The 23,624-nt window shown below is 40.4% G+C and overlaps 1 protein-coding gene across 8 annotated transcripts in view; it reads right to left on the reverse strand.

Moving 5' to 3' along the window:
- The window catches only part of LOC121517207 (ankyrin repeat and SAM domain-containing protein 1A-like), a 129,252-nt gene that overhangs the window by 48,034 nt on the left and 57,594 nt on the right, over window positions 1-23,624 (reverse strand). For all 8 annotated transcript variants that reach the window (XM_041798798.1, XM_041798794.1, XM_041798797.1 and 5 more), the window contains 5 exons: window positions 23,325-23,375; window positions 22,120-22,249; window positions 19,471-19,514; window positions 18,610-18,703; window positions 11,144-11,619 (listed from right to left, as the gene is read on the reverse strand). In XM_041798798.1, the coding sequence (XP_041654732.1) occupies window positions 11,144-11,619; window positions 18,610-18,703; window positions 19,471-19,514; window positions 22,120-22,249; window positions 23,325-23,375 (795 nt within the window). The remainder of the gene's footprint in view (window positions 1-11,143; window positions 11,620-18,609; window positions 18,704-19,470; window positions 19,515-22,119; window positions 22,250-23,324; window positions 23,376-23,624) is intronic.

The following is a 23,624-nucleotide window of genomic DNA, read 5'->3' on the forward strand; positions in this document are numbered from 1 at the left end:
CCTTCATAAATTATTCTTTCCTGGCCAGTAACCTGTGTGAATTTCCTGGTAATTTTGGGCGGGAGTTCCCTGAGAAAAATGTGTTGCCTGCGCCTTTCCCTTGGCACTTTAATTCAAACGGTCTGGGCAGCAAACCCGGACAGGGAGGGTCATTGTATCTTTCCTAACCTAATTGTAAGTACTATTAGATTTTTTCCATTTCAAGCAACTGCAAAACTGCAAATCCAGCCGTGAAAGGCATATTGTACATTTTACAATTGCTCAATGCCAAAGAGGGAAAGCACTCCAAGGAGTTTCACTACCGTTGGACCGAAATAAGCAAATGTCAAGCTTGAGTTGGAAGAAACAATGTCCATTTCAGGGAATTTAAAAACTCTGAAAACTCTCCTTTAAAGCTAAAGAAATCAATGTTTTTCATCCAACACCTCAATAATTAAGAGGGACAGAGTACTGTCAGCAGCTCTGCAGCTACTGACACCAGTTCATGCAATATGACTTGCCAATGGGTCACTGTTTGACAGGGCTGATATTGGCTGATACCTATGATAAACCAATGAAACAGTACATCTCTTGTAAAAATGTGTCTTTTATCAAGCGTTAATGCTAGAGAGGGACAGAGCACTGTCACACACTATCAACATCCTCCTGAAATACCACACTTGGTTTTCAGGAATCACTTCCATTCCAGGCAACTTCAGAACTTTCAAAACTCATCCCAAATGCAGAAATGTTTATCTTAATTGTAGAAGTGCAAACAAACTTTTCCTTCCAAGCTCTAAACTATAAGAACGTAAGTATTGACTGCATGTTTCAGCCCCCTGTGGCTCTGCTGTGTTTCCTCCTCGTTGGGATAAGAGAAAAGATTTCCCCCGCTGCTTGCATCGGGCCGTGACACACACCCACAATTCGTTTTGATCTCAGCAGGTCAAAGACATGAGCCTTCTCAGGATCAAAACTGCAAGAGCCTCTTTTTCTTTTAACACAAAATAAAAGCTACTCCAAATCCAGAAGGAGCTCACAAATGTAGCAAGTACAAAAAGGCAAAAAAGAAAGGAATGCTGCATGAATTGCCTGTGGAGTTTTGAATGCTGCGGAGGATTGAGTTTTTAAAGAAAATACTCAAAACTAGATGAGGAAGAAGCTGGAGTTTTTCCTCAGCCAGTCTACGTGTTGTATTTAGCAAATAAAGCAACAAACTTCAATCATCGAACAGATACAATATCCAAAGAAATACTAGAAAGCATCTATTTTCCTATTCAATCCACTCAAGGCAGGTAGAAAGATTAATGAGCCTCCGGTGGAGCTGCTGCTGCCTGGAGGGGAATCAATACTCACAAAAGCTGGTTTCATAGTGGCTACTGGATCTGCTGAGTGTGAATCGAAGTTAAAAGTGAAATGAAGGCTGAAGATGCCGGCCTTCTGCTTCTGGCTATGTCTACAGCTCTCTCTCCTCCTCCTCTTCCTCCTCCTCCTCCTCCCATCTGTGGAGCTCAGTGCGCTGCTGGCCCCACACAATGTGCCCCCCGGATTGTCATCTTCAGTCTGATCCCGAGGACCACGACCGAGCTTGCATTAGCATGCGCTCTACACACCAGCACACACCCCTGCACAAAAAAACACACGCTCACACACAGTTGGAGCTCCTTAAATGGAGAGATGCATAGGCCAAGACCTCATGCAAGTCAAATCTCCTTGTCTTGAAACTAGAGGCAAAGTAACCAAGGGTGTGTGGGGCTCATGTGAAAAGAAGAAGAGCTTGGAAGAGGGGGGGTGGTGATGGGAATATTTAGTGAACCAGATCACAAGGGGAGAAAGATGCTTTTAAAGGGGGTGGTTTTTGGTTATATCCATGGAGTGCTTGCCAAAGTGGCGTCACTTTGTTGTCAGCTCATGACCTGCAAAGATGGCTGCCACAGCATCCCTGCGAAAAGAAAAACACTGTAGATGGCGAGAGCAGGGAGTGAATAGAGACGGGAGTTTTCAGTTTCCAGCGGACACTCCCGGCATCATTAAAGAGAGTGCAGGCTGGGTTACGCCCAATCAAACTTTAACTACTTTGCCCACACACTCCTCTCATTTGCTATGCACTTTACATCGACAGTGTGAATATTTCCATTTCAAGCAAGAGCAGGCTTATTCCCTGAAAGGAAAAGGAGGAGAAGAAAGATCCAGGGCTCCTTTTGCTTTTGAGCACAGGAACTCACAGGCATCTGAATCTCTATTCAAGTGAGAAGAAATGAGTTCATTAACATTAACTAAGGCTGCTAAATTGGACAAAGGAAATCGCTTTTCAGTCAGCTTCAAGGTTCCTATCGCGCTGCTGATAAAGTCTTCAAATAAACACGTAGATGAAACAGAACTACTGGTGAAAATGTGGATTGTGCAGTGGCTGTGATTGGAAATACGGAGTGCTTGCTGCAACCTACAGTGAGGCTTACATTTTGTATATTGCAGCTTATAAATTATGGATTTATCAAAGCTGCTTTGTGTGAAGGCAGGCGGCTACTTCTCAAACAGTCCAAAGGCTGTGCATGAGGCTTCTCTAAGCGGGAAAATGTATTTTACTGATCTGACATACATAGAAAAAGTCACATTTTCAAGGTCAAATGCATGTCGATAGTATCCCAAAACAGTTTATTCTAGGCCGGCAGAGTGGAGAGTAAATAAAATCAACTCCCATGGGATAAATGAATAATTAAAGAAGGATTGTGATGCTCTTTGCCAGCAGCCTACTTTAAGATTTCAAAGAAGCTTTCAGGCATTTAAATGAACTTCAAGCTGGTCAGTTCACTCACTAGTATACAGTAAATGAGGCCAGTGCCTGAAGTGCATCTTCCTTCACAAGATGATAATATAATATTAAACACCACAACAATCGTCCTACAACATGCAAGGCATAGTGATACCGTCTTTCTGCTTCAAGCCTGCTTTCTTTCACAACCGGATCAATTCTCAACCCAATCTGTGCAGAAACGCCGCAGGGACGACAACGGAGCATTGTAACGGGCTGCAGAGGGCACCAGGGAAGAGCAGGGACCGCCAATAACTAAGTAATGTCATCCTGCTGAGTGTTAGTCCTGTCACACTCACAAAGGCTACATTCCCCCTGCAGGTACAGTGAGTGTAGGTGAGTGCTGTTCTTTAAAGTGGATAATAAGACTGCTCTCTGCCCTGCCTGTGACCAGAGAGTCTGAGAAGGGAATTCAAAGGAACGACAGCTCAAAATGTTCCTGTTTAAAACCCGACTCTACCAGAACGTTCTGTAGTAGAGGGATGACAGCGTCTCAGGAGAAGTGTCAGAACTTCCCTCTATATTACAGCTAAGATAAATGCTATCTTTAACATGTTTTTGACTTTTAAAATGAGGAGGTACTTTTGCCAAACTAGGTTTAGAAATACTAAGATTGTTGTTATGTCACAGTTTGTCCACCAGGGAGCACCAATAAGTTGATTCGAATTTTCAACTTTAAATCACCAACTTTGAAACATATCTTTCACCAAATTCTCTTAAGGGAAAATATGGGATCTTTATGAAATGTTTCTGCCCTCTGGCGAGGTAGCTATGAAGAACTATAAGAGAATATGTAGTCACCAGATTTTTTTAGACTCCCTACATACAGTTCCTATAAAAGTTTTCTCCCGCTTGGATGTTTTGTCCTTTTATTGATTTTATAAATCAATCATGGTCAATATGATTTGGCTTTATGACAGAAAAGTAAAAAAAAATTAAGGTCAAATGGAAAATAGATTTCTACAAAGTAATTTCAATTAAATAAAAAAATATATAAGGTATAAATAAGTGACTGTATAAATATTCACCCCCTTTAGAGTGACTGACCTAATTCAACAGAGGTCCAGCCAATTGCTGCTAGTAGTCTCCCAGTTAGTGAATTGGGATCACCTGAGTGCAGTGACTGTGTGTCAAGTGATTGTAGAATAAAGACACCTGTGTCTGGAAGGTTCAGTCACTGGTTAATCAGTATTCCTGGCTACTATTACACCATGAAGACAAAAGAACACTCCAAACAGCTCAGAGAAAATGTTACTAAAAAGCAAAAGTCAGGGGATGGACATTAGTTCAGATAGACAAAGTTCAGATAAAACCAATATCAAGAAACGGAAAGAATATGGCACATGTGTAAATCTGCCTCGATCAGGCCGTCCCTAAAAACTGAGTGACCGTGCAAGAAGGAGGTAGTGAGAGAGGCCACCAAGACCTCTGACTTTCTCCTCTGAGTTTCAGCAGCTGAGATGGGAGAAACTCTGCATACAACAACTGTTGCCCAGGTTCTTCACTAGTGAAAGCTTTATAGAAGTGGCAACAAGAAAGCCACTGTTGACTCCATGTTCAAGTGGAAGAAAGTTCTCTGGTCTGATTAGACCAAAATGTTGCTTTTAGGCCATCAGACAAGACACTATGTTTGGCAGATACCAAAGACTGCACATTACCACCAACACACCATCCCCACTGTGAGGCATGGAGGTGGCAGCATCACACTGTAGGGGTGCTTCTCAGCAGCTGGCCCTGGAAGACTTGTCAAGGTAGAGGGTAAAATAACTACCCCAAAATATAGTAAAATTCTGGAGGAAAATCTTATTCAATCAGCAAGAGAACCTGATGAGGAGAAGATTTGTTTTCCAGAGAGATAATGACCTAAAGCGTACAGAAAAAGCTACACAAAAATGGTTTAAAGATAACAAGGTGAATGTTCTGGAGTGGCTGTGTAAAAGCCCAGACCTCAATCCAATTGAAAATCTGTGGCTAGACTTGAAAAGGGCTGTTCACGCCAGATCCCCGTGCAACCTGTCAGAGCTTGAGCAGGTTTTCAAAGAAAAATGGAGTAAAATTGCAGTGTCCAGAAGCACAACCTTGATTGAGACCTATCCACACAGACTCAGTGCTGTGATTGAAGCCAAAGGTGCATTAACACAGTGTTTATTCTCAGTTTTCTATCTAGATCAACTGAACTACTCCTTTGCTATCTGCTCACTATGCTTGCTTAAATCCATGTTCAAAAGCATTATGACTGCAGGGCAGTAGCCTTTAAGTGGAGCTACAGACAAGGTGGCTGAGTTAGAGTTAAGACAGATCATTTGGCTGGCCTTAATGAATAAAACAAGAAAATAATTAGTTTTACCAAATTGCAGTTCTGGTGCCGACATGTGACATGTCGGCACCATTTGTGCCAAATGTGACAATTTAGTGTTGAAATGTAATTTTTATTTTACTCTAAATTTAAAAAAAGTTTTCTTAAAAACCTAATTGGTTCTTGTAAATCTTTTTCCAAATATTAGTCTTGAAATGGTTGTCTTCTAGTTGGGGTCGTCTTAATTTTAGTACAAGCCATTTATAGGCAGTGAGCTGAGGTTGAGCTCATTTTACTTTACTGTCAAAGAAAACTTCCACTTCAAAAGAGCAAGGCCAACTGTGGAGTCGCATGTATTTTCAACATTAACTGATCTTACTGACTGCAAATGGAGAAGGTCAGTTTTTGTTTGTCTGCTCTAGACAAATGCCATCTAATTTCCAGTGAGTGTCTCCTTGGCAGACTTTGAACTAACAATAAAAACAAAGTTATGTTGTCAATGTCTAGCCATGCTGAATTAGGTAAGGTAGAAACAGTCTTTGTAATTGTAATGCTCACACCTATAAAATCCCAAACACAAGGTTACTGTGACTGTACATGAGAACAAGTGACTGAGTCATTCTGCTGCGCTTCGCTTCAGGCAGGAAAAGCGTTTTGAACTTTGACGAGCATCTGTAAGTGGCCTTGTGTGCTGGCACCCTCTCCATCTGAGTGTTGACAGGAGTATTTCCAGACAGACCAAACAGCAGGTCGATTTGCCGTCAAACATAATCGCTCCTCATAAAGACCTCCTACTCAACTACAGCCTGCTTGCTGTTGGCTGGTATGACTTTTATCAGTGAGCAAACAACTGCAGCCACATCAACACGACAGCTGGCACATTTATACAACTGCACAACAGGGATATAAATAAAACCAATATTACAGGGTTGATATTGACCCCCTCTTTCTCTCTCTCTCTCATTCACAATCTCATCTGCCAAAAACAAATCTTTTTTTAATAAACTATAGGATCTGGGGGATTATAACATTGATTTCTGGTGACTGTTTCCTAGAGCTGTCATGATAACAATTTTAAAACTTTTACAGATCGTTTGGAGACATGCCACTATCATGACGTTAGTCACCACAGTGGACATTGAAATGCCATTGTTAACATGAGACTACTATACATTTTAGAGAACAAATACATTCTAGTTGTTTTGGGAACAATATTAGTAAGAGAAAATAACAAAAGAGAATTAGCCTACTTGGGCTACAGTTGCAAATAGACCTAACTTTACAAAAAGATTAGCAAGCATCTAATACTGGCTTTTCAAGTTTTCTTAACTTTCCGTCTACTAAATGTGCACTACACAGATTACAGTGGGGAATTTGTGGACAGGAGTATTTTTTTAGCTCTTGCATTCAGTGAGGAGCATGTGCCTTATCCCGCCAGGCAGAGGATGGCCAGACAGAATAGACCATGAGACGTCAAACAATATATAGACAAAAGTATTTGGCCACACCTGTTAATGATTGAATGCCAGTGTTTCAATCAGACCTGTTGCCACAGACATAGAAAACCAAACACCTAGCCATGCAGTCTCCTTTTGCAAATATTTGTGATACAAAATGGGTTGTTCTGAAGAGCTCAGTGACTTCAAGAATAGTACTGTGAAGACACCTCTGCAATAAGACAGTTCATGAAATTTCAATCTGCTGGATATTCCACAGTCAACTGTAAGTGAAATAATTTGAAAGTGGAAGCATTTAGGAACAACAGCAACTCAGTCAGTTAAGCAGAAGACCACAAAAAAATCACAGGCAGGGTCTACCAGAAGCTGGGAGAACATTACCTGCCTTTGGGATGAACTAGAATGGAGATTGTGAGTCAGGACATTTTGTCCAGCATCAGCGCCTAACCTCAAAAATGCTCTACAGACTAAATGGGCCCAAATTCCCCCCAAAAAACACTCAAAAAGTCTTCCAAGAAGAGAGGAGGCTGTCATAGCTTCAAAAAAGGGGGGCAACTTCAAATGTGTAATGGTTAGGTGGCTGAATACTTTTGTCCATGCAAAACATTTGGTTAAAATCAAACAAAGTGTATACCTGTTTTCAGTACCAAAGCAACAGAAATACGTGTCCTAGGAAGCAAATACTGGGAAAATGTTCGTGTTTGAAAACAAAAAAGTACTGATATTCTTCAGCTGAGCTCTTGATAACAGCATCCCACTTTCACAGCAGAAACAAATAAAAACAGGCTTTTTAGAGACAAAAACTAACCCCAATATGTGACAGGGAGATCTTTCACATCATACAGCAATCAAAAGTGCTGCAGCAACCATGTGCAAAACTTCTAGCGGGGAAAAAGGACCTTGAAGGTTGGGAAAAAAAAAAAACCCTCACTTCAGCCCACTTTAGTGTCAGTGGAGCTTGTCAACAACCAATCGAAGTTTTGAGATATATTGAATTTCTTTAGTACATCAAGTTCTGGATCACAGCATCTACAAGTCACACTGAGGATGTTACTGAGGTGATTGAAGAAGCGTACGATTCTGACCGACCACATACAAACGTCAGATCTGAAGCAGCCAAGATATCGACCTGAAAACCACCGTTATCTAAGCTAACTGTAGCTGCTGTGATCGCCTCATGTAAAGGAACACTGGAAAGCAATATGATCTCCTTCTCACTGTGCAGGGCGGGCATCAGCAGTGCTATCTGAGCCTGTGATTTTGCTCTGTCTGGCCTCATAAACCTAAGTCATCTCACATGAACTACTACAGAACACTGCAGTGTAGGAAAGCTGGAAAAGTTGCATGTTTTCAGCTGCAGAAATGGAGCAGAATACTAAAAATGCAGTGGGCAAAATGCTGAGAGCCTAATTGAGAAGCTTAAGGATATCATTAATCCTGCTCACAATAAGAGGATTGTTACAGGATAATGGTGAAAGAGCCTAACAGCTCTTTATACCTCTGCTCATTCATTGTTATATTGACTGCAGTCTCATGGTCCATTAAATTTATTCAGTGTTAAAAATATGCTGACCTCACTGTTTCATGCTTCTTGTGTTCCCCGAGCACAGGAGTGAAAAAACATAATAGAAGGGGACAATTTAAGAGTTATTTCCTGTCTATAATTTCAGTATTTTTCAAACTGTGTTGTTGCTGTTTGTGTACAATATGAGCTGATTCTAAACACATTCAGGTTGATTTATGTAGCCTTTGCAGCGGGAGGAGATGAGAGCTGGAGTGATACAGATCTGCAGCTTGTGCATCCCTTCTGAATCTCAATTTCTAAATCTTCATCTCTTGTCTTAACTCTCAGCTTCTCAGCTGTTTTATCCCCATCTTCTTGTCCCGTCTAATCTCCCTCTCTGCAGCTCAGCTCTTTATCTACATCCTAGACAAAGCATTAAAGTGCTGAATGGAGGGGTATATTTAGCTATCAATATCCATGCCGATGACTAACACGAGGCAGGATTTAGAAAACAGAAAATTTACAGTAATCTCAGAAAAAGTTTGGTTTTCAATGGTTAAATGTGACAACTCTAAAAGACTACTCGATATGATATTAAATGCCAGAAGTAAAAGACACAGCACACTCTCCAATTCTGATACTTAATACTCTACTCGTGCATCCGTCACTATTGATGTGGGATGTATTATTGCTGCAGCCTGAACAGAACACTGAAAAACTGCATTTGTGATCTCTGCCCATTCACTAACACTACATTTTACCACGAAAATTCTACAGAATTCTAATTTTGCCACTAGTGCCACGTTGTTGCTGTAACTTTATTCATTAGAAATTTGTTAATTTTTCTTTACCCATTTTAGCTGTGTTGTACGTAAATCTAAAGCATTGCTAGTAAATTATGTTACAGCTGGAGGTCTATCCAGGGTAAAGGCGTTCATTTTTGCTGTGCTAGCAGTTTTAGCCTGTTAGCAATTCTAAGTCGTAGATTTTAATCTACAAAGCAACCAAGGAAAAAAAAATCAACTACAGAGTGAACTATGCTATCACTATTAATTTAATATGAATATCTTTATATAAAATATATCCACCTTATTCCTGGGGGTCTACTGCTACTGCGTGATTCTTCCAAGCGCTTACTAAAGGGATTTAGCATTGACAGCTGTTATTTTGAAATAAATAAATATTTGTTGTAATAAATAATGCTTCATTTTTGTTAAATCAAACATCTTACTAAAGTAATATAAACTGAAAGTTATACATGATATTTTCTGTAATGCTCAGTACCTGTTGCTCTAGTCGTGGTACGAATAACATGACAAAGTTAAATACATGTTTTTAACAACAGGGTTTTAAACATGCTGTTCACTGTCTAAATGTGATTCTTTCTATATTGATTTATTATCAATTCTTAATACAAAAATTGACATTTACCAAACTGAAGAGGTGACAACTTGAGTCACTGATAGTAATATGAATATAATTCCCACATTTTAAGAGGGATTAGTTGGTGAAGTAAGAATTTCAGCAGATTTCAGTTAAAGGTCTGACTGGGCTCTATATCTTATCTGAAGGTATAAAAACTAAACTAAATTGCAAAACTGGAAGTAAAAACTAAACTGAAATCAAAAACAGTGGAAACTAAATGAAAATTTAAAAAAAGCAAACTATCCTAACATCAGTAATCATAATTATGATACTGACCCGAGCTTTTATTTTTAAAAATTAGAAGCTCAAGAAGCTCCAGAGGGCCTCGCTTCAGGATACCAGACTAGAGGAGAGGTCTCTAGGCGGCAGCAGTACACTCTTGGCTGGTGCTGCTGGTCCACTCTGTGTGGACGGCAGCTGAGGTTGAGTACTCTGATAAAACTTTATCCCCACAGCAGTATTTCTTCAGCTGGTAAGCAACCTGGCTTACTCGTCGAGTTCTTATGACAAAAGTCAAACAAAACAATGTGAAGCATATAAAAATAGCAATTTATAAGCACTGCTCGTGACAGTTAAAACGCACCTACAGGTCTCTACTGAGTGGATGGTGTTTCGGGTTAATGGCGAATTTGAGCCACATGCAAACAATTCTCAACCATCAAAGACAGAGCATGTCCTTAGTAATTCTGCTTTGTTTATTGTTCAATAAGGAACATATGTGATGGGCATTTCTTACGTTACAGTTAACAAGGAAAAAAAAACATCCTCTGCATCTACAACAACCACAGACCTATTCAGCTGCTCTTAGCATGGTCACCATTTAAACTAACACTGCGAGAGAGCCTTAGCATGTGAGCTTAGCTTTATCATGGGCTAATTTATGCCTATAAACTCCACTGTCACCAGCAAATAAAACATTTAACAGTCACCAATGATGTCCTGATATATTTTAAACCCATGAAAGACAAGAATAAATGGCCATAAAAAACACATTTGAGACTTTTTAGCACCAGATTCGATGCTTTCAAGGCCTTCATATGAAAAAAATATAAGTTATGGGCTTGCTTCAGGGTCTTTTGAGGTACCCTGTTCATTCAAATATAGAATGATATGAATCTAAACGCTTTCATTTCATTTTCCATCAGCCTGTGTTTGCTTTGCTTTAAAACTTAAAGTGCAGCTGGTCTCCCTCAGGATGAAACTTCACAACAGTGAACAGACTTGTTTACAGTCAATACTGAGTTTTCATGCATGTGTTTTAGTTGTTGACAAATGTAAATTTGTTTCAGCACAAGCAGACTTGGGCAAAACAGGAGGACACGGGAGGAACAGTTTTGTCATTAATATTGTATAAATTTTAGTCATGCTCTAAATCCACTTTAGAATGACAGATTTTGCATCTGCTTTAAAAAAACGACTGTAGCAGCGGCTCCAGGATTTCTCCAAGTTTTATGTCTCCTATACCTTTTTATGACAAGTCTTTATAGTCAAAACTAAACAACTGTTGTCGAAATAAATGAAGAAATTATGGTATTGAAGCACATCAAATATCAGTAAAGTAGTCTAAAATCAGTCAATATTGGTTTATATTCAGTAGAATTTCTTTCGTGTTGACAAAGACAAAGATACAAAAATATAAACATATAAATGACAGAATATCAAACACTTACCTCATCCCATTCTGAGGTGAAAGACGGAGACTTCTCCAGCCTCTTCTTTCCTGTGCTACAATTAGAAACAGACTCGCTCCGGTTTCCCAATCCCCCGTCCTCCTCACTAGGAGGTGACACGAGCAGGTCCGAGTCAGACTTGGAGAGGCTCCGTGCCAGCTTCAGGTCCCCAGGAGGACGCATCCTAACAGCAGCCCCGGCCCCTGAGTCCCTGGGCTCCTTGTTCACAGTGGCATAAATGGCTTTTGGATCACAGTCTGTCAGGATGGCGGCCATGCTGGGACGGCTCGGTGCTGGTGCAGCTGCTCCTGCTTTTGCTACTTCCTCCACTGCTTTGGCAGGTTTTCTTGTTTCTGGCTGGACACCTGGAAGCCTGAAGGGCTCCTCGCGACAGTCGAAGACAGGAGAGGATCCGTGCAGGAGGCCGGTGAACTGCTCCGGGACACCTGCTCCTTGATCCTGGCTCTGGGAGTTGTCTGCAGGTGGAGAGGAGAAAGTTTGTGAGCAAAAAGAGAAGTTTGAAAGTGGACGTCTGACTGAGGGGCAGATCCTCAGAGTGGGGCTATTAAGAAGCCGCCCACACCAGCTTAGAAACAGATCTGTAATTGTTTCCTACTAGGAGTGACGGAGAGAAAAAGAGCAAGGAGAAGGCGTATGTTGGCTGGAGAAATAACAGAATTCCAAGCTCAGCTTGCAGCCGTCTGACGTCTCTCTGCTGGTGCCTCACTGCCTGTTTTGTAACACTGTGTGAAAGCTTGTCATATTTGGAGCAAGCCTCATCTAACAGGCCCACTCCTCTGTTAGGTCCCTTTCTTGCAAAAATGACACAGCATTAAGAGTTCTCCCCCAAGCTACCGACTAAACTCATTTAATTTCCACCTCCAACCACAAGACACAACAAACGCAGCAGATTATTTGCAGAAAATGACTTCAAAATACCACCAAGAGAAGTTAAACTTACACCAGCTGCCTTCTCCAACAAAAACACGTCCTTAATGAGAGCAAGAGAGCGAGAAGCAATTAAAAACAATTACTCCTCCTCCCTCTCCCAGTGGAATTACTGCCACCTAAGCCTCTTTTCTGCAATCAAATCAGCCGCGGGATGTCAGCGCCGACGCAAAGTCTTCTGAAAATTCACAACAGTCTCTGCGGTCCTAGGGGCATCTTCGTTACTGTGCCAACTGCCGTATGACCAGCAGCCCTCTGTGCTCGCTCCCTTCTAATTCTAGACCCTAATAGGGGGCTCAGGAATGGAAATTTGAATCACCCTATCCTCCGGCAAGCCAGACTCCTGATAATTAGCCCTGTGACACATGGTGTGTGCAGAGGATGGTTGTCTGTGTGCGGGCTGTCTCTGCCAGGGTGACAGGGTCAGGGTGTTTGGTGACAGAGAATCTGGGGCACAGACACCACAAAAAAAGCAGCGACCTGTTGCAACACTTTGTCCTTCTCAGAACAGTTTCTGCTAACAACTTGTCCTCCCACTGTCTCTGAACCTGCTGTTTTAGGACTGAAAACATCAAAAGAATCCAGCTGTGAGGGAGTCATATTAACAAAACACAAAGGAGAGGAAGCATAGCACTTAAAAGTTTGACATGCTAACGCAACAAAATGCTCCACTAAGCGTCTTGCAACGCCCTGAACTTCACAAGTTTCCAAACACTCCTAAAATGAGGAAACGTGTGGGTGTTTGTGTGTGTTAAAGGGAGGTGAGGGAGTGTTCTGCGCGCATATGTCAGGATCACGGCCAAACACCCACCCTCTGCTGGCAGCTGAGGAGTGAGAACGCCCTATGAGAACATCAGCGCACTTCCAACAATCTCACACAGCGTTAACAGTCGCTGAGACTCACACAGCTCCACTCTACGGTGGAAAAATGTGTAGAGACACTATCTGGTGTTATTGCAGCTCTTATACACGAGTGAGGTCACAGCAGAGGTGGGATGTGTGTTTCATTTGGCAGCGATGGCTTCATGTCTTACAAATGATGTCATGTTTGTTTTGCAGCCAGTGCTGGCTGTTACTGCACCGTCCACATACTCTGAAATCAGTTATTGCTCTACTTGTGAAATCTCAGCACTATTTTTAATGCCGATTTAAAAACATTTTTTACACTACAACATAACTGCAAAAATATCCATAAGGACCTCAAGGCTAAGTTGTTTATATTCATGCATTTGCTGTAAAGCAGATAAACAAGTGTCTCTATGACACTGATGGCTCATCACTGAAAACTAAAATGCCATTTTCACAGCCAACAAGCAAGGAAGTAGATACAAAATAAGACATAGAATCACAACACAAAAAAATAACTGGGAAAGAAAACCTTCTTTTCTCAAGACAGAGCTCCGGCAGGCCCACAAAACTTAAAAGATAGGGGTGGACGTCTTTTGTCAAACATATTTGAGGGTGTGCATTTCAAGGAAAGTTAGGACTGAAAAGCCATAGGCATCAATCTAAATTAAAGTCACATTTCTGCCACTGATTTAGAGAGAGCGGTCTGGCTGCAGACTGCAGATCTCAGACGGCCTTTCTTGCAGACCACTACTGTGAAACGCCACATCTGCCAGAACGGCAGGGATGTACGTAAATGCCGGTAAATTGGCAGTTAAATTTCTGACTTAACCACATTGTAAACATCACAGACAAAGCAACATTTCATAAATACAAACAAAAAAAGGTCTGCTGTCTAATTTGGGATAGAAATATGTATACTGTAGACCTGTTTTAGAAGTAGCTGGTTCACTTAGCTTCGTTAGCTTTTGCTAAAGCTTGCTTGTTGGCTATGTAAGCTAACACAGCTTCACCTGCAATGACGTTAACCTTACTATGTTAGCCAAAGTAGCTATGTTAGCAAGGAAGCTGTTAGGTCTAGCTTTAGCAAAAGTTGCATTATGAACATGGCTAATGAGGCTTTGACAGCTTTAAATTTAGCTCCATAGCTATGTAACCTACCTAGCTTGCATGGTTTATGTAGTTCATGTAACTAATGTTGCTTATGTAGCTTATTTAGTTTTGTTAGCATCAGAATAAGCTGCATTAATTTCGTAGCTAAGTTGCCTATGTAGCGTTGTTAGTTGTAGATTTAACTTCTTAAGCTGCGTTGCAGTGTTTTCATGGAGGATAAGATTTTTTCCTTGTGAGTAGACTGATTACTTGGCTTCAATAAATGTTTTGTAATTAAGATTTGCAGGTCAGTTTTTGACTTTAACTTTTGGTATCCTAACCCTTACCAAAATTTAAATCTGATTGTATTTTGAAAGTTTCCACATGTATTTCCATTCTAACAGAAGTGGCATCTCACCATAGTGGTCTGTAAGGGGGGCACCTGAGATCTACGGCCTGCAGCCAGACTGTCTCGCTGGTTTATTTTCTCAAGGATGCACCCCAATGTTTATCTTTGATTGTTAGCTTGATGCTAACACAGAAAAGAAATGGCCATTAATAGGCTAATAGATATAACTCTGTGATCATTTCTTGAGAGACCGTGGGTGACTGTAGTAGTTTGATATCATTTCAGTCATGTCTCCTGTTCAGTGGAACAGTAATCCCTAATAAAAAAATTCAGTGGGGCTTTTATCAACCATCCTGTTGTTTTTCAGGAGAGGTTTTTAGCTCTTTTTACTACTCAGTGCTCGAGAGCCCATGTCCCTCAAAAATTTGTACAAAAATGCGAACAATTTCCAAGTGCCTACAAAGACGACTTCAAATCTTGTATAGACCAACAGTTCAATAGTAAGGGACGCATTTCATAGGAATGTTTTTGGTGCTTTTTGATGGCACAGCAGGTGTGAGACAGGAAATGTGGGAAGGAGAGAGTGGGGATGGCATGCATCCAAGGGACGAAGCTGGAGTCACATGTCATGAACAGTAGCCTCTGCATAGGGGCTCCTGCTCTCTAATCCATTTTTGTGACAAAAATTGAAAAATCCACACATTTAAGAAGCTTTAAACGATTGATTGATTGCTATTTCTTCCTTTACAATAAAAACAATTCAGCAGCTTTATTTAGAACCATACTCAAGCCAGCCAAATATGGCACTTAACATGAAGGTTGCAGACATGGTTAAGAAATTTTCTTGCAGCTTATCAAATCTATAGCTTAAAGTTAGACTTCATTTCTCATATATTCAGTCATGACGATTAAAAGAACTGCAGATTTTCTTCATTTGAATTAACCACTGGTGGCTGTTTTGTTTGTATATCCAGTAAGAAAAAACAGATGACAGTAGGACATGCAGTACAATTATAATCTACAAATTATTTGCTTCTTCACTCACACTGATTTAATTGTAACTTATTGTGATCTGTCAGTAATATGAGGATGTTACTACTCAGCTGGAACCCTTATAAAAAGCGGCAAAGAGGTGAGAGTCTGTGGGGAAACACTGTATTCCTGCTGAGAGCAGCAATGTGTTTGTGACAGATGATAAACACCGCCGTATTGCTGACCGTGCACGAATAAGTCCCACCTGCCACAGAGCGCTGAGGCCTGGTCCCTCTCTGTCCACACAGAGGGCAGAAACTGAACCTCAGACCACCTCTATCTAAACTAAAACCATTTATATCCACATGTGCAGAAGTAAACATCCAGGCTCAGCCAGCTGTGAAGGTTTATGTTTGACACTAAAGCAGAAACCACAACTTTCTGATGAGCCAACAAAGACGAACAAGAGAAGAAAAATCCCACAGCGGTTTTCACATATGAACCAAAACTGTGGTTTCTGAGGCTTTATGAGAGGGAAGGGAGAGTATTATTTAAGAAAACTTGGGAGGAATTGCAGGAAAAGGGGAAATAGAAATGTTCCAAACGCCCTCACTCCAATAAAACATCAGCCTTTTACAACCAAAGTCAAACTGACAGACTTAATCTTGAGAATTCAGGCAAAACTGGTTGAACAAACACAAGTGTTGCTTTCGCTTTGAGTTTTGAAATTTATTTTAATGTTAAAAACCAGAAAGGCTCTGCTGAGGCTGGTTTGCATAAAACCCCTTGTTAAACCAAGATGCTTAGACCTTTTATCTTATTATAGGATTTAATTTCAACTCTCACCTTTAAAAACAACTGGTCCAATTTGTCCGACTATAACAACACATGCACACAGTTTCTCTCTTACTTGCATAAAGGAAAAGCCTGCTTATTTTTGACCTTATCTCTACATTTGGGAGTAAAGTAAAGCTGTGATGTATGTATTTCCCTTTGTCTCTTAGGCACAGCTCTGAAAATCTATTTCTGTTGCAGCTACAAGCACCATCATTAGATGTAATTGGTGCCCTAAAAGAATGACTATTTCAGCTTGGATATGTTTTATTCTCAGCCTGTACTTTAGTGGAAGTGGCTAAGAAAATCTGGTAACTACAGCAATTTCAACCTAAAATATGACAGAAGGGGATTTCATGGTATTAATCCTTTTAATACAACACATAACAGTAAATGTAGCACTGCTGGCAAGAGTCTTTCAGTAGAGGAACTGCTGCTGCTTTATCTGCCACTGTAACAAAACTTAAAAATTTATTTCATTTAAAATTTCTTGCAAATTTTAGGAAAACAGATGGAAATTGATGAAAAGCTCCAATGAGAAAATAGTCTTGCTGAGTTGTCCTTGATGTTCTTCTTGCCTCTTAGCTGATTTTTTATTAGCCCACTTCCTTATTTCTTTTATTTTTGCATATTACATACAAAATGCAGAATAAGGGGGGAAAAAGCCTTCCAAACATGGCCCTAAATGAAAAACTAATTACATCCCTTGTTAAACCATGAATTGACTGTGATTAACCTAACTTTTTGACGGCTAAGTTCAATTTCACCAGCCACAACAAGGCCTGATTACTACCCAACCTGCTGAATGAAGACATGACTTAAATAGAACCTGTCAGACAAAGTGAAGTGGGCTACAAGATCTAAAAAAGCAACACATCATGAGCAAAAGAAATTCAAGAACAGGCAAGAAAAAAAGTCATTGACATCTATCAGTCTTGAAAGGGTTACACAGCCATTTCCAAAGCTTTGGAACTCCAGTGTACCTTGATGAGAGCCATTATCCACAAATGGAGAAAACTCAGAACAGTGGTGAACCTCCCCAGCAATGGCCAGCCTACCAAAATCACTCCAAGAGCGCACTGACGACTCATCCAGGAGGTCACAAAAGAACCCAGAACAACATCTAACGACCTGCAAGCCTCACTTGACTCTGTTAAGATCAGTGTTCATGATTCAACAATAAGAAATGACTGGGAAAATGCCATTCATGGGAGAGCACCAAGGCCAAAACCACCAAAAAAGCACAAAAGCTCATCCAGGTTTGCCAAACAACATCTTGATGATCCCCAAGACTTTTAGGAGAATATTCTGTGGACTGACAAGTCAAAAGTTGAACTTTCAGAGGGTGTGCAATCCGTTACATCGAGTGTAAAACTAACACAGGTGTGGTGGGGGTAGTGTGATGGTCTAGGACTGCTTTGCTGTAACTGATGGAACCATGAATTCTGCTCTCTATCAGAAAACCCTGAAGGAGAATGTGTGGCTATCAATTCAGAACCTCAAGCTCAAGCGCAATTGGGTTATGAAGTAGGACAATGATTCATAACACACCAGCAAGTCCACCTCTGAATGGTTTAATGTTTTTTCATAGTAGATAAGCTGTTTTCCTGTAAGCACACTGTTTAATTGGCTTTATTAAACGTTTGGAAATAAGGTTTTGAAGGTGAGGTGTTTAACTTTTAACTCTTGGTATCCTTACCCTTACCTTAAGGCCTTACCCTAACCCTAAAGGGAGGTTTAATTAGATTTAATTTAGAAAGTTTTAGCTTGTATTTCTGTTCTGACGGTCCTCAGCCAGACTGTCTTGGTGGGACTAATTTTCCCCAAACTCTTGCTTAAGAACAAAAACAAAATCAAGCAAGCAGCCTAAAAGTAAAAGAGCCTCTCCTCCTGTAAACACCATCATACCAGCTGGTTCATCATCTTTGCTTGTATAGTTCAGTATGTAACCATGCAGTAGAGATAACTCTTAAATGAAGATATCTGTATGTGTCAGAAAAATCCCAGAAGCAATGCTCCTTACCTCCGCTCTGCTCCTGCCTGGATGATGTAGCAAATCCAGCTTTAGGCAGGATGCGAGTCTGAGATACGAATGTCACAATCTGATCAAGAATTCTGCTTCATATCGGCGGAGAAATGAATCTCTTCCCACTTGCCAGGGAGCGTCAATCAGCCTGCCCTCGACAAGCCAAATCCGCTCTGCTGCCTGAGTATGCCAGTCATGCATTCCCTGGCAGCGCTAATCCAAGCCGGTCCCATCTCTCCCTACAAACTCTAACGCATCGCTCTTCTTTCATTGACATGCTTGGCTTGTGTTTTTCAAGTGTAATGTGTCCACTGCATCTCTCCTTACCCTTGTAGCATTGCAAGCAGCAGTTGTTCCATCTTAGGTTTCTAAAAATGGAGAGACCGTGATAAAACTCACCTCCTGAAGATCGTCGGCCCAACCGTCCTGGAAGGTGGAGGGAGTCTTTCGTCTTGCTGGGGGCTCTGAGGTCATTTGGGGCAGTGGGTTTACGCTAAAATGAAAGAAAAAAGAAGAAAGTTTTATTGCATCTTCTACTCAAAAATGTATTAGCTTCTGCAGCTAGCCTATCCAATTCCTCCTGTTTATATATCAGTCTTATTTTAGAGCTAGTTTTATTTGAAACAAAGATTCCCTCCTATTGATTTCCTGTGTGATAGCAGTGGTGACAGGTCTGCCCACATCAGCCATGCTGTGTTTCAGCTCTCAAGGCCAGAGATTGGGGCGCTATGTGGCTCTTTTGTTATGATTAGACAGCTGAGGAAAATAGCTAATTCAATCTGCGTTCGAAATTAAATACATGAGCAGATATTGTGGGCAGCAGGTGGGGTCGTCGGTGGGTGGCAGCGATAATAAAAGCTGCTAACAGCATGATAAATTGAAAAATGCAATAAAATCAGATATGATGGAGCAATAAATAAAGCAGGCAGGTTAACATGAAGACCCAGCTGCAGGGGCTAGTTTATGGTGACTTGTGCCTTCTGCTGGCATATGACTCAATCTCTGAATGCGGAGAGACCTTCATCTTTATTATATAACCTGCTATAGTCACACGGTCATGCTCCAGATACGCAATTCCAATTGCAGCAGGGATACTGCTCTCCTACTGTCAAAACTCTAGCTATTTCATTTTGTACAAGTTGTGCTTGCAGAAGACAACTGGCATGCATTAAAAAGATATTGAAGTTTCACCCATTTCTTTACATAAGACCAAAGATGGGAACCATATGAGAGGGAAAGAAGGTAGAGGGTTATGTTTACCTGAGGTAGGACACTGTTGGAAGACTGTGTAGTGGTTTTTTCATCTAAGAAAACAAAAAATAAAGAAGTTAGGACATAATCTGAGAAGATGAGAAAGATCAAGGTTCAATTGCTCAACATTTATTCACAATTAAGACAGTTGCACACCAGAACTAATTTGAACGTTCAGTTTAAAAAAAAACAACCTGTAGCCAGTCAGTGCAAGCTTTCTAATTAATATTATTTTACCAAGTAGCTTTCCTTTTTTTTCATACTGAGGCAGATTTTTCCAGAAGTTTTCCTTTTTACAAGCAGAAGAGTTCTGAACTGAGTCAAGCTCGACACATGCTGCTTTGCCATCAACGACAATCTTGAAGGCATAACTTCTGTCTGGGCCTTTTGCCCCTAGTGATAGGCCTGGACACCCCTGGCAGTTTTCAGGCCCTTGGGACATCTAACCCAGGCAACCCTACTTGCTGCCCAGACAGTACCCTAGGTGGTGCTAACTACCCACATCAACCCCTTACTGTGCCTTAAATGTATGGACTTTATTTTTAACGGATTGTTTTTCCGTGCCCCTGCTAATATGCAAGGACATCCAGAGCATGGTCTGGGTTGTGTCAATCCTTCTTTCCAACCAAAATTGAGGCCTCAGTTCTGCCTCAATTTTTGAGAGGACCTCCACTTCATACTGAAAGTCAGACTAGCGCCACCATATCTCATCTTCTAATACCAGAAGTGATTTTAACTGAATATCTTCTTTTGTTTTCTTAGTGCATCGCCGCCACATCGACAAAGGCAAGTCCACACACGAGGAAATAAAAGTAGATGAAAATTATGCAAGTTTTTGGAGTAAAAAGCACAGCAATTACATAACATTAATTTTAATGAATAAATGAATTTTAATGAATGTGCAAATTTTCAGAACAAAAAGCTCAAAAGATCTGATTAAATTGAATTTTAATGAATGATTTATACTCCATGATCCATATTAATATTTGGAGATATATATATAAAAAATATATGCATTATATATATTATATATATACATGCATTATATTATATGTCATCATTTATATATAGATTCAAAATAAAACATATCCATACATGTATGAATCTATATTATTACTATATTATATTTTAAATTATTTTATTTAAAATCATGGAGTACATCTTCTCATTTAACTGAGAAAATACAAGAAAGTGGATTCCACTTTTATGTTTGCTTTTAATTCTGAAAACGTGCACATTCCTTGTCTACTTGTATTGCATTACCTAGCGAACCTGCCTCTGGCAACATGGCATCAACATCGACAGCCGGCCAGCCAGCCAATGTCCCATTGCAAATAATGTTTGTGCTCAGTGATACGTGAATTTGGATCATAAATGGATTAATTGAAATTAATGTTATGTTATCGCTATGCTTGTTAATCCGAAAACTTGCGTATTTTTCGTCTACTTGTATTTTCTTATGAGGCAGACCTGCCTATATTAATGTGGCGGCGACAAATGAAGAAAAAAACGAAGACGTTCAGTTCAAGTGACTTCCGGTATTAGAAGATGAGATATGGCGATGATAATCTGATTTCCAGTGTGAAGTAGAGGTCCTCTGCTGCATCCAGGTACTCTTGCAAACATATACGTTTACAACAAATGGTTATCTTTATTTTACTCTAATCTTCAAATTATTAAGAGTAAAATTACCTCCCTTCCTCCCTAAATTAACCACATATACTAACTGTACCTCTGTTCTCTGCAAAGGCCTGCTTGCTTCTCCCATTTCACCCAATCAATAAGAACCTGCCTCTCAACAGCATTACAACTTTTTACACGCTTTGGAAACAGCAACCAACGTTCATTTATATCAGACAAGAAAGATGGCACATCAATAGATGTGTTCAACATTTGGAAGGCCTTTAGGCACAATGTTTTGCCTGTCCTGACTGTAAGATGGGCCGTTATTTAAAGGGAAGGTGATGAATTATGAAATCATGTATTATGCATGGCAATCTATCAGGCTCACGTCAGAGAGACTTCACATTAATCTTCTCACTTTTTAAACAGAGCAGACATGATAAAGCACTTTTTTAACAAATGGAAACTGACTCATCGACAAGCCAAGAAGACTCCATACCTAAAGCAAAGATTCCCTTTTTTCTAGCCCCATCATTTCTCCTCACAGAGGAGGCACGATGACATCAGCAATCAAAATCCAGCTCTTTAGCTGGGTGACGTTTTCTAATAGTTGCTGCTGAGGCTGACTAAGCCTGCAGGCCTGAGGGGCTGCTTTTTAAAACATCTACATCAACAGCTAGGGATCCAAATGGCCTTCTAATTTAATCCCATTTAATCCTATTACATGCAGTGCCATTCATCGGCCACAACCAAAGGAGGGTCTGCTCATACGTCACATTCAGCCATAGGGAAGGGTTGGTCATGTGTGTGTGTGGGCTGTCAGGCTTGTTAGGATAGGAATGTATTATGTTCTTCTTGGAAAGCATTAATAGAGAGGAAAAATGACCCCAAACGTGGCTCTAATCCGGCCAGGAATGACAGTTCACTGTAAAGAGAGGGCGTTAATTTACCCAGAAATATAAACATCCTAAGAACTGCACACTTTCTTCTTTGACATTTCTCTTTCTGGATTATAGTGATGAGAATTATCTTTACTGGAATGTGACTCCTGGCTTGGCGGTGGGACTTTGGTCTGTGCCGTCAGCAACAACTCATACGTGTGATCCTCCTCTTCCTCCTCCAACCGCTCGCCTCTCTCATCTATGCTGCTGTTTGTAAAGAGGGCCTGCAGAAACAGAAACAGAAACAAAGGAGAAAAACAGGAAATTTAATGCACAGAAGTCTGACGAAATATGATACATCAAAATAGCCCCCTAAGCATGTAAAACAGAAAAGTAGAACATGCTTTAGTGAAGATAAAACTTCCTCAGTCTGACTTCCACGATGCATTCTTTAAGGTCTGCTACAGTTGAGGAGGCTGGACAGGTTTTTCTTATTTTGTCTCCACTCTTTTTCCACTTCACCTCCTCCTTTTACACCTCTGCTGCCTCTATCCCACAATGTCTGCATGAATATTTATTAAGGAGCGGTTTGATTTGTGCAGCGGCCGTGAAGAGGACAGTCATGACCAGTGCTGGAGCTAAAAAAGCACAAGTTTTCCTAGTGCACTGCAGAAAGTCAAATCTGGGCAAGATCCTTTTTTTAATTGCTAGTCAGAAATAACTCAACACGATGAAGTAAAGCCACATCTAGCTGACAAATTTAGGTAAATGTCTTATATGAAGATATATCGAACAAAAACGGCAGAATTCAGAATCTGAATTGGAATCAAGTTTTAGGGCCAAGTATAATTGCACATTCAAAGGTTTGATTTGAGTTTTGGTGCAAACAAATACCACCCCAAAATCTTCAGGAGTTTTGTGCAAGTTTGACAGCATTAAATGTTAGCACTCTCTGCGAGCAAAGCTTTAAGTCTTACCATTGATCTCATCTGTTACTGTACATGTTTAAGTGCAGTATTGAGAAAATAACAACAGAATAGTTGCTGTCCTGGTAGCAACTGATAAGGGTTTCATTAAACAAATAATCAAACCAACTTAAGCTGTCTTTAAACACAGTTATAGTACATCTTTGCTGTGAAAAAATGAAGAAAAGGTTCTTTTGGCAGTGTTAATCGTCCTAATACTATCCTGCTGTCAGCTGTTATCGTTATTAAATAACTACAGAAATAATCAAGCTTCTCACTCATGGTCTCTTTTGCTTTCTACCTCACAAAAAGGTGTTATTACGCATTTGAAACAGTTAAAACACTCAAAATCAAAGGCAAACCTGATGCCACTCTCACTAAACCTTTGTCTTACCTCTTCTTCATGACCAGGACCAGGATATGATGGGTGGACCAGACGCTCTTTCTGTAATTGATTGAGATAAGATGTAAATAATAAACAATTATTAATAGATTTATTGTTAGTTTGTTGCAAGAACTAAGTAAGGAAACATACTTCTTCTCCCCTCTCTCTGAGACTCATCAAGTTTTATTTTGAAGGGGTCTCAGACCCACTTATGTGGATAGAGGACCACTATCACCCTCTAGTGGGAGTTCTTCACTTCAGCTCCAGATCAAACCCCTTTAACAAACTTTCCTGCATATGTCTGTGTTT

The sequence above is a fragment of the Cheilinus undulatus genome, linkage group 11 (genome assembly GCF_018320785.1).
Source record: "Cheilinus undulatus linkage group 11, ASM1832078v1, whole genome shotgun sequence".
NCBI lineage: Eukaryota > Metazoa > Chordata > Actinopteri > Labriformes > Labridae > Cheilinus > Cheilinus undulatus.